Source organism: Nerophis lumbriciformis, linkage group LG28 (assembly GCF_033978685.3).
Source record: "Nerophis lumbriciformis linkage group LG28, RoL_Nlum_v2.1, whole genome shotgun sequence".
Taxonomy (NCBI): Eukaryota; Metazoa; Chordata; class Actinopteri; order Syngnathiformes; family Syngnathidae; genus Nerophis; species Nerophis lumbriciformis.
In genome coordinates this window covers 14,924,920-14,936,955 of record NC_084575.2, presented here as the reverse complement: position 1 = coordinate 14,936,955, position 12,036 = coordinate 14,924,920, and the positions used below count along the sequence as shown (strand labels likewise).

Below are 12,036 nucleotides of genomic sequence, written 5' to 3'. Positions count from 1 at the left end.
CCAGTTGGGCTGAGATCAAGATGAGAGTGACTACATAGAGTGACTGGGCGAGGGACAAGAGAAAACTAGACACAACCACATCAACAGAACCGAATGCAAAACATAATTTGTTGCTTTTTGGTAAACAGCTTGAAATATTTTTGTAAATGAACATACAAACTGCAAGCAGGTAATTCTCCGATAAAATACATTGTCCAATGTCGGCCAAGTGTTCCCAAACTAGAAACTTTTAACGACTAGGGATGGGTATCGTTTACATTTTGACCGATACTATGGTGGACGACGGGTAAACTCGCTGCAATGTCCAAAACACATGCAACTTCACAAAACACAACACATAAGTGAGCACAGAAACTTTTCAAAAGAACAACATCTAAAAAGCATGCAATACAGGGAAATTAAATTGGTAGCGCTATGATATTGTTTAAAAATTGAAATAAATGCAGAAAATATACCTTTTCACTCCGCCAACTTTCTTCTTGGCATCTTGCTTATTTATTTGTATCTCTCTTAGACTTGGCGCCACTGTTAGGGCTTGCTTCCTAATAGCATGCTAACTATTGGGGCCAATGGGGGAAAAATAAATAAATAAATACAATTACTTAAATGAATCATTAAAACATCCATCCATCCATTTTCTACCGCTTATTCCCTTTTGGGGTTGCGGGGGGCGCTGGAGCCTATCTCAGCTACAATCGGGCGGAAGGCGGGGTACACCCTGGACAAGTCGCCACCTTATCGCAGGGCCAAACATAAACAAGTTAAATCTATAAATAATGAAATCTTGAAATAATTAAATCATGAAATAATTAGTGCTAACAAATAATTATTTTTTTAATCAGATTATTTACACTTTTGAATTTGGATTAATTATGATTAATCACAGGTAAATTATTTGCTTGCAGAATTCAAATTGACCTTTAAAAGACTCCATAACACAAATGTAGTTTTATTCTCAGACTGTCATATACAACCATTTTTTCAACGTTTTACCTGACTGCAAGTCATTGATTTGCTCAAAACTTGGTGATAGTAAAGTAAGAATCAAATGCACATTCTGAAAGTATTTGCAATATGATAGCAACAAGGTATGGATTTACCGGTACACTAATAGATATTGGAGGTAGCGGGGGTGTATTTTGTAGCGTCCCGGAAGAGTTAGTGCTGCAAAGGGTTCTGGGTATTTGTTCTGTTGTGTTTATGTTGTGTTACTGTGCGGATGTTCTCCCGAAATGTGTTTGTCATTCTTGTTTGGTGTGGATTCACAGTGTGGCGTATATTTCTAACAATGTTAAAGTTGCTTATACGGCCACTCTCAGTGTAAACTGTATCGCTGTTGATGAAGTATGCTTTGCATTTACGTGTGTGTGCGTACAGGAGCCGCTCATATCTTGTGACTGGGTGGGCACGTTGTTAGAAGGGATGAAAAGCGGACGTGACGTCAGCTCGTAAAGGACGTTAAAAGCAGTGCCTGTAAGGCACGCCCCCAAGACTGTAGAATACGTGATATAATGACTGATGAACACCTTCGTTCGATAATGACGGATGCCTCAGCTCAAAGCCTGAGCCCCGACATTAATGAACTAGCATCCAAGAAAAGGTGGCAGGTATCTGGCTTGGGCACATCAGATTAGATCAGTGTGTTGCAAACTGAATGGTTGGTTTATTCATTATTTTATTTTCAAATTCATTAGCCTGTGGAAAAAGTTAATGTTGATATTTACCTCAGAAGGCTGCAAATAGAAAAGAGGCATTCAATTTTTATTTAAATTGTATTTGATATGCCATTGATATTTTTTAATTATTATTATTATTATTATTATTATTTGAAACTCGATTTTACATGTCACTATAAAGTTATATAAGCCTTGCTTGTTCAATATGTAATGCAAAACTTGTTTGGGTCCCTATCAAAAAAGTTAAAATTTGTTCAACCTTGGCCCGCGGCTTTGTTCAGTTTTAAATGTTGGCCCACTCTGTATTTGAGTTTGACACCCCTGCTCTAGCTTCTCCTTGGGACTGTGGTTAGCCATTATTGATCTGCGCTTTATTTGCTTACCGATTAGACATGTGACTATACCACGAGGCACACCATTAATACACTAGTATTACACATTCCCTTACATCCCTACTACTCACCATCTGATGTTTGATGTTTCTTCTGTGTTGCTCCAGCCTACTAACTTCACCAACCCAGTGTACACCACGCTGTACATGGGGGCTCAAAACAGTCGCAACTCTCTGGCCAGCACGGACGAGAAGAAGGAGCTGCTGTGCCGCGGAGAAGAGGAGCCTCTTGTGGACCCTTTGGCGTAGGCCGCCCATCACGCTATTCCAAATACCCTCTTCTTGCCTTTTTAGAGAAAAAAACACACAAAAATGACACACATACAAAACAAAAATGTGTGGCCACTGTATAAAATGTACAAAAATGAAGGACTACTTTTGTATGTGATTGCAGTATTATATTTTGTTCTTTTGAGTTTCCTCCGGTCAAAAAAAACATTTTGTAAAAGAGATTTATCATTTACACGTGTCCCTTACCCTTTACCTAAATAGCCACTACCTCTGTGCAAAATGAAACGTAAAGGAGACAATTAGACGTCCTCGGAGCAATTTTATTTGTGTTTATTTTTGTATGAATTGTATCGAGAGAAAGAGAGACGAGGAAACGTTTGTTCCATTTCACCAGTGCCAGCTGTTTGTCGTTTGTGTGCACTTTGAGCGGGGAAAGCAAAACTCAAAGTTGTGTTTGTTTTGCTTGGCTTCTCGGCAAGTTTGTGCGACACACTTTAAAGGCTGCGTTCACGCTTTCCGTGGTGCGTGCCGAACCGCCTCTTGGCTTTTTGTGGCCCAAATTATTTAGTTTTGTGGCCTCATTTTACTCTTTTAATATGACTGGGGTTGGATTTTACACGTTGCACATCAAATTGGTCCCTACAAGGAGCCACATTTCACTAGTCACTGAAATCTGAACCTTGATACCTTTATGATCATGTTGATTGGCATTGGCAACACTAAATTGGCCCTAGTGTGAGTGTGAATGTTGCGATGAGATAGCGACTTAATTGTCCAGGGTGTACCCCGCCTTCCGCCCGATTGTAACTGAGATAGGCTCCAGCGCCCCCCGCTACCCCGAAGGGAATAAGCGGTAAAAAATGGATGGATGGATGGATGATCATGTGGCTCTCTCTAGTGGTCGTGGGCCCAAACAACCACATTGTGTTTATGCTCCTGAAAGATACATGATTTGATTATAATAGTAAACCATTATTATGAGACCAAACGATCCAACCCATTCCCCCTAACATTAAAGGCTCTTGACACCTTTAGAATTAAAACTTACTCAAAATTCTGTTTTCATAAATTCCCAAACTAACAAGTTTAACACATTGTAAATACCTTATGTGTTCTGCTTTTTCGGAAGTAACAAATAAAAGCTTTAAAAAAAACCATTTATTTTAAGTATAATCCATAGTAGTTCGGTAGTTGTAGTCCGTCCCTCTAAACTGTCCGGGCGGCATTTTTGTTCTGGCCAAAGCAGTAATGCATTTGATTGATTGATTGAGACTTGTATTAGTAAATTGCACAGTACAGTACAGATTCCATACAATTGACCACTAAATGGTAACACCCGAATAAGTTTTTCAACTTTTTTAAGTCGGGGTCCACGTTAATCAATTCATGGTGAACATAAGTGACTTCCGGATTTCACATATCACGTGACATATTTCAACCCATAATGCCAGCTGTCGGTTTAAATACATTATTATTATTATTATTATTATAATAAGTTTTTTTTTTTTTTTTAATGTTATGCTTTATAGTGACCAAACTAACAAGACTTATTTTTTAAACCGAGCCAAATATGTCAAGTGTGAACGCAGCCTTGCCGTAAGTACAGCACCAGATGCTCGTTAAGTGATTGTGTCCTGAGCGTCCTTGCACACAATTCCCGATTGGACACTATTTTATACCGTTAAGATATATTTTGTTTGTTTTTATTGCTTTTCTGTGCGTGTTGGAGAAGGAGGACGTTGCTCCCAGGTGATGGAACATGGGCCATAGCTGGTAAACACAAGGAGGACCAAAAAACTTCCAGGGTCTTCCTCCCTCGAGTTGAAGGTGAGAGAAGGTTCGCCCTAATGTTTCATTCGGCGGCCATTTTGGGTCATAAAGTTCGAAAAACCCCGCTTTAGTGGATCAAATTGACCGTTTTGTAACGCCGCTTGTCTTCATTTGGTATTTGTGTCGTTGTTGAGCTGTGTCCAACTGCTGCTGCTAATACTGCCATTCTTGTCTTTATTATGCTCAGCCTGTCCCAAAATGCTGCTTTTGTCACAAACGCGTCATCCATATGTCATGTAAACCGACTTAAGGACAACCACAAATGTTTTTTTTTTTTTTATTATGTTGCTTAAATGTCAGTAAGTGTGTTATTTTCATGGCTTGTACATGTCTTTAAAATTGGGAGATACGTACAATCAACAGTGTTTCCCTCCGCAGCAGTTTTTGCTAAAGATGATAACACATTTTTAAAAATTGTTTTTCTTCTTAATAATGACACATAGCTTTTATATAGTCACGATGCATGGAGGCTCAGACTTTCTTCTGGAAAGACAATAATGTTTTAATTTTTGCTGGAGTCTTTACGAGCTAAATAACAGATATTGTTATAAATAAATAGACATTTGTACAGAAAACCAAACTGTCTGTGTTCTCTACCTTATTTGTATGAAACCCAAGAGCCCAGACCTGTATGAACCAGAAATACTTTAATAATCCCTGAGGGGAAATTAAAGGCCTATTGAAATGCGATTTTCTTATTTAAACGGGGATAGCAGGTCCATTCTTTGTGTCATACTTGATCATTTCGCGATATTGCCATTAGGGATGTCCCGATCCAGGTTTTTGCACTTCTGATCCGATACCGATATTGTTTTTGCACTTCCGATCCGATACCGATACTGACCAATACTGGCCTATCCGAGCATGTATTAAAGTTTAAAGTTATTTAGCCTACTTAGTTGTCAGAATCATGTTGAAAAGGGTTTTAGTACTCTTGATAACAACTAGCCAGCTGAATTAGGGGAGTTTGAATAATACACAATGGTTGGTAACAAGAAACTGACCTGTTTATTCAAGGATAAACACAAAATAGACAAAATTATACATGACAAACAGAAATGGCATCATTGAAACTAGGGCTGGGCGATATGGCCTTTTTTTAATATTGCGATATTTTAAGGCCATATTGCGATACACGATATATATCTCGATATTTTGCTTTAGCCTTGAATGAACACTTGATGCATATAATCACAGCATTATGATGATTCCATGTGTTTTGATTGATTGATTGAGACTTTTATTAGTAGGTTGCACAGTGAAGTACATATTCCATACAATTGACCACTAAATGGTAACACCCGAATACGTTTTTCAACTTGTTTAAGTCGGGGTCCACTTAAATTGATTCATGATACAGATATATACTATCAGATATATACTATCATCATAATACAGTCATCACACAAGATAATCACATTGAATTATTTACATTATTTATAATCCAGGGTGTGGAAGGGGGCGCCGGATGTAAGTGTCAAAAAGACAGCCAAAAGAGTTTGATATGAGAATAAATCTAAAGTTAAAATATAGGGTAGAAATGCACCCATTTGCAGGAAATGTAGTCTTGATTTTCAAAATGTTCTTTCAAGGCTTGCATGTCTACATTAAAACATTCTTCTTCATACTGCATTAATATATGCTACTTTTAAACTTTCATGCAGAGAAGGAAATCACAACTAAAAAAATCACTAATTTTTTCATACGGTGTTGATGTGGAAATGTTTGCCTCGGCATTTTGATGGTGTGGACGTGTGGCACCGAATGGAGATAAGCGTCTCGACAGACGTCACAATATTTAAACAATGATGACGAAAACTGTTTTCTCTGTCGTGTCGGTGTGTCAAATTGTTATGTGCTTATTTTTTTATTAGATTTTGTGCGTGGCATATAATTGCTATGCGCAGAGGACGCTTAAACAGTGCGCAATTGCTCAGGCGCGCACCTTAGAGGGAGCGTTGCTCGCACGGCTGCGCTAGCATCACAGCTAACGTTAACCATGCTGCTACCTCTCTGCTCGAAGAGGGCGTATACGTATGTGACGTATGACGTGACAGTATGTGACGTGTGTAAGAAGGTGCGCTTGCTGTCTGTGAGAGGGAGACACAAAAAAGAGTGAGAAGAGCCTGTCGTGTAATGCCAGCAGCTAAAAGCAACTGCGTGAGAATCTACAGACATGTGGATGTGTTGAAGGTGTGCTGGAAAATGCGGAACGGAAAATAGGAGCAGCAGAAAAGTGGAATGTATTATTTAAATCTGTGCGTTGGAAAACACGGACCGTAGTTTTTTTTTTTTAAACTGGATCGGCATTTTCCCATGCCTTACTGATACGCATTTTTTTGCAAATATCAGCAGCCGATCCGATCCAAATATCGGATCGGGACATCCCTAATTGCCATATTTTTGCTGAAAAGATTTAGAAGAGGGACGGCGTGGCGCAGTGGAAGAATGGCCGTGCGCGACCCGAGGGTCCCTGGTCCAATCCCCACCTAGTACCAACCTCGTCATGTCCGTTGTGTCCTGAGCAAGACACTTCACCCTTGCTCCTGATGGGTGCTGGTTAGCGCCTTGCATGGCAGCTCCCTCCATCAGTGTGTGAATGTGTGTGTGAATGGGTAAATGTGGAAGTAGTGTCAAAGCGCTTTGAGTACCTTGAAGGTAGAAAAGCGCTATACAAGTACAACCCATTTATTTATTTATTTAAGAGAACATCAACGATAAAGTTCGCAACTTTTGGTCGCTGATAAAAAAGCCTTGCCTGTACCTAAAGTAGCAGACGATATGCGCGTGACGTCACAGGTTGTGGAGCTCCTCACATCTCCACATTGTTAACAATCATGGCCACCAGCAGCGAGAGCGATTCGGACCGAGAAAGCGACAATTTCCCCATTAATTTGAGCGAGGATGAAAGATTCGTGGATGAGGAAAGTGAGAGTGAAGGACTAGAGGGCAGTGGGAGCGATTCAGATAGGGAAGATGCTGTGAGATGCGGGTGGGACCTGATATTCAGCTGGGAATGACTAAAACAGTAAATAAACACAAGACATATATATACTCTATTAGCCACAACACAACCAGGCTTATATTTAATATGCCACAAATTAATCCCGCATAACAAACACCTCCCCCCTCCCGTCCATATAACCCGCCAATACAACCCAAACACCTGCACAACACACTCAATCCCACAGCCCAAAGTACCGTTCACCTCCCCAAAGTTCATACAGCACATATATTTCCCCAAAGTCCCCAAAGCTACATACGTGACATGCACATAGCGGCACGCACGTACGGGCAAGCGATTAAATGTTTGGAAGCCGCAGCTGCATGCGTACTCACGGTACCGCGTCTGCGCATCCAACTCAAAGTCCTCTTGGTAAGAGTCTCTGTTGTCCAGTTCTCCACAGGCCAATGGTAAAGCTTGACTGTCATCTTCCGGGAATGTAAACAATGAAACACCGGCTGTGTTTGTGTTTCTGCAGCCGCCCGCAATACACCGCTTCCCACCTACAGCTTTCTTCTTTGCTGTCTTCATTGAACAAATTGCAAAAGATTCACCAACACAGATGTCCAGAATACTGTGGAAATTTGCGATGAAAACAGACGACTTAATAGCTGGCCACCATGCTGTCCCAAAATGTCCTCTACAATCCGTGACGTCACGCGCAGGCGTCATCATACCGAGACGTTTTCAGCAGGATATTTCGCGCGAAATTTAAAATTGCACTTTATTAAGCTAATGTGTTGCAATGTTAAGATTTCATCATTGATATATAAACTATCAGACTGCGTGGTCGGTAGTAGTGGGTTTCAGTAGGCCTTTAAGATTTTCAGCACAATCCCATTCAAGGGCAGACCAACAGAACAGAATCGCTGACGGGTCTGCCAACCTCCGGCGCCCCTTACAAAAAAGGTGAGAAACAGGTTAACACTGGGGGGCGGACTATTCAGTCTAAGCCTGGGCCACTGGAGAGGGGGTCCAGACTGAGGCCAAGGAAGAAAAAAAACTCACAGCCATAGCACACATAAACATGTGTGTGAGAGGGAAACATCAAAGAACACAAAGGACATAAAATACAATAAAGAGCTGATGCAACCAGCCACTTCTACACACAGCCACAAAAGTAAAACAACAAAAAAAAAACATACACACTGTGGTGGCCTCTGCGATGTCCCACGCCATCGTCTGCTGGGGTAGGGGGAGCATGGCCAGAGACAGAAGCAGACCCAACAAAGCAACCAAGAGAGCTGACTCCACCCTCAGCCACCCACCAACTCTCGGCCAGTGTCCAGTCCGCATGGATGAGCGAGGATACGTCCAAAGAGATCGAGGTGTCCGATACCTGCTCATTCAGCCAAGACACTGTGAAGCTTGTCCATCCCAGGCGCTCAGTGCTAGCTCCGCAGACCTGTCTCTTCATCCGCATCTCCTCCAGTCTCTCCAAACAGACTCTGGTGTGGCAGAGACCCAGCAGCTGGTCCCCACGGCCAAAAGGGTCCCCGGAGGCAGATCCAGAAGTTCAGAAAAAAGCACCGCAGAAGTCTGTTTCTTTTTTCCAATATAACTAATGACTATGTCAGCAGCTCAAGATGACACTTTTGTAAACCAAAAAAATACAAGAATACCAACAAGGGTAAACATTTATTTAGCTTCCCATTCAAATGGGGGGGGGGGGGAATACTGATACTGTCAATACCAAACTGATATGTTTTACTTGCAATGTCATCATTTCATTGATTGTGTTACTCGTGCAAAATGACAAACCGCAGCAAAAATATAAATGTTATATACTTCATCTGTTTGTGAAAATGCAATAAAGACACTTTTTAAACCGTTCTTTAGGCATGTACCAGATTAGTACAGGTTTACAGTAGAAACCACTGTAGCTAGACCTCTCAAATCCTTTATTGCATTTATAAAAAATGCAATAAAGGCACATTTAAATGTTTTTGCAGGCTCTAGACCAGTGTTTCTTAAACATAGAGCCCATTGTTGTGCCGCCAAAAAGCATCTGCTTGGTTGTAAGACACTTTTCCACCACTTGTGGCAGTAATTGCATAAACAAACCAACATGACGAAGTCTGGGGCTAAAGTCAGAGAAGTTTCTAAAGTGCAAAAATTAAGACTAAAGAAGCAAAGCTGTATTTTCAATTGCACTTTAATTTTATTGAGAGCTTATTTAAGAATCATATGAATGTTAATTCAGTTAGAATGTATCTATTTTAGCACTGCATAATTGAATGTAATTTAGCAGTATATTGTATTAGTATTCACTTTATAAATACTTTGTAATAATATTTGCGTTTAACACAAATATTGTGTTTTTTTCCATATACAACAACCTATCTGGATTCGATAAGGAATCGGTTCGATAGGAGGATTCGATAATGGGCTCGAACTCGATAATTTCTTACCAAACATCATCCCTAGTAATACCATCATGTAATTTGTAATATCTAATAAAAAGGCTATTGATTAACATTATCCATATATCTAAAGACAAGTATTTGTTTTTTTTGTTCATTAATATTAACGTGTCGGCTTTTTCTCATTACATGATGACTTTATCTCTACTTTTACATTTTGATAGATGGAGGTATTTTTTCTTTATTATTATAATTTTTTTTAAGTTATTTATATGTATATGTACATGCTGTATTGGAACAGATCCATTAAGAGTTTGAGCAGAAATGCCACATAGGAATTGACTACACACAATAAAACATTAAAAAAATGCTATGTCACATGAATGGTTTTTAAAGCAATACATTTGTGACATTAAAAAAAACACAATGTAAAAAAATAAATAAAAATGGTTATTGTTTGATATCAATATAAAACTCAAAACAGTTTGGCTAATGAAGATGAAGTCGAAAACAAACTTTGTCCTTCCCCAACAACACCTCTTAATGTTTCAGTACAACAGTTTGGCGAACAAAAATAAACAGGAGTGATACCAGACTTGAAATAAATTCACTCGTACAATGAGCGGCCAATGAGGTTTGGCGTCTTTAGACCTGCATGGCGTAAAAGGTCCGGTTGGCATGGCCTGTCGTCCAGTTTCAGGTTTTCAGAGAGATCAACTGTGGCAGTTAGCTTGTTGACACTAGTGCAAAGTTCAGTTAGTTCGCTAGCATTAGCAGCAAACTCCAGGCTAGCGATGGCTCCGCCATGGAACGAGAGAATGCTCTCGAATGGCTCAATAACCGCCGCTCTCCTCTGACAACAGATTTAAGATTGTCGAGGATGTCTGCTCGCATGTCGCCCATCCATATATGACTTACTTTTAACACTCAAGGGTCTTCTAATGTCATTTTTATATTCAAAACGATCAATGCTCAAACCATTATCAAAATCAATGTTGTGAAATATTGACCTATTTAAGGCTTTATTTACTTCAAATCAAATATTTGACAAATTAATTTTTGGGGGGGGAATATTGAAAAGTGTATTTTTGCCATAATAAAAAAATGTTTCCTTTGACAAAAAGGGCATAAAACAGAAAACATAAAAATAAAACTTTATATCAACAGATGCATCTGAAGTTGATCCAGACCAGTGGTTCTTAACCTGGGTTCGGTGAGTCGGCCTCAGGGGTTCGGCGGACCCTACGCCTTGGAGGTCGAGACACACCCGACTCATCGTGTAAATAAAAACTTCTTCCTATCGGCTTATTATGTATACGGCAACAGCAGAAGTCACACTGATTTGCAGGTGTGTAAATTGTTGTGAGTTCATGCACTGTGTTGGTTTTGTTCTTAGAACAAGGTGATGTTCATGCATGGTTCATGTTGTGCACCGGTAAAAAAACATAACTTTGTCTTGAATTTGAAAAAAAATATATATATATTTTTCACTAAAGAAGGGTTCGGTGAATGCACATATGAAACTGGTGGGGTTCGGTACCTCCAACAAGGTTAAGAACCACTGATCCAGACATTTAAGCGTTGAGAGAAATATAACTTACTTTAATGACTGAAACCCTTTTGGGTCCTCGGACCTATATTGTTCATAACAATTACTCCTTGAGGGTTAAACACTGTGTTTGTGGCGCTGAGTGACCTACAAAATGTCTTTACTATTTAGTACTTAAACCTGATGTGGTATTTCTGTTTAATTGTAGCTTTAGTTTGCACTACTGTAAAAAATGAATGTTAACACAATTTAGCAAGGGCAACACAACACATTTGAAACTTTCGGTTAATGCACATTCAATCTTTATCTCAATCAATCTTTATTTATATAGCCCTAAATCACAAGTGTCTCAAAGGGCTGCACAAGCCACAACGACATCCTCGGTACAAAGCCCACATACGGGCAAGGAAAAACTCACCCCAGTGGGACGTCGATGTGAATGACTATGAGAAACCTTGGAGAGGACCGCATATGTGGGTAACCCCCCCCCTCTAGGGGAGACCGAAAGCAATGGATGTCGAGTGGGTCTGACATAATATTGTGAGAGTCCAGTCCATAGTGGATCCAACATAATAGTAAGAGTCCAGTCCATAGTGGGGCCAGCAGGACACCATCCCGAGCGGAGACGGGTCAGCAGCGCAGAGATGTTCCCTGCCGATGCACAGGCGAGCGGTCCACCCCGGGTCCCGACTCTGGACAGCCAGCACTTCATCCATGGCCACCGGACCTGTGCCCCCCCCCCCCTCAAGGAAAAGGGGAGCAGGGAGAAAAGAAAAGAAACGGCAGATCAACTGGTCTAACAGGGGGGCTATTTAAAGGCTAGAGTATACAAATGAGTTTTAAGACACATTACAACCACAGTACATGGTGTCAATTGTTAAAATGGAATATTATAGCTTCTGCTGCTGTTTTGCCTTTGTATTGGTTTTTGTTTGAATGTGTAAGTGTATCTAGTTTGTGCGTGTGTGAGAAAGACAGAGAGACTCCACGAA

At 40.3% G+C, this 12,036-nt stretch overlaps 1 protein-coding gene across 2 annotated transcripts in view; it reads left to right on the top strand.

Annotated features, from left to right (window-relative positions):
* The window catches only part of LOC133570887 (low-density lipoprotein receptor-related protein 1-like), a 281,878-nt gene extending 277,170 nt beyond the window's left edge, over positions 1-4,708 (top strand). For both annotated transcript variants that reach the window (XM_061923679.1, XM_061923678.1), the window contains one exon: positions 2,176-4,708. In XM_061923679.1, the coding sequence (XP_061779663.1) occupies positions 2,176-2,316 (141 nt within the window). In that variant the 3' untranslated portion in view covers positions 2,317-4,708. The remainder of the gene's footprint in view (positions 1-2,175) is intronic.
* The last annotated feature ends 7,328 nt before the right edge of the window (positions 4,709-12,036 follow it).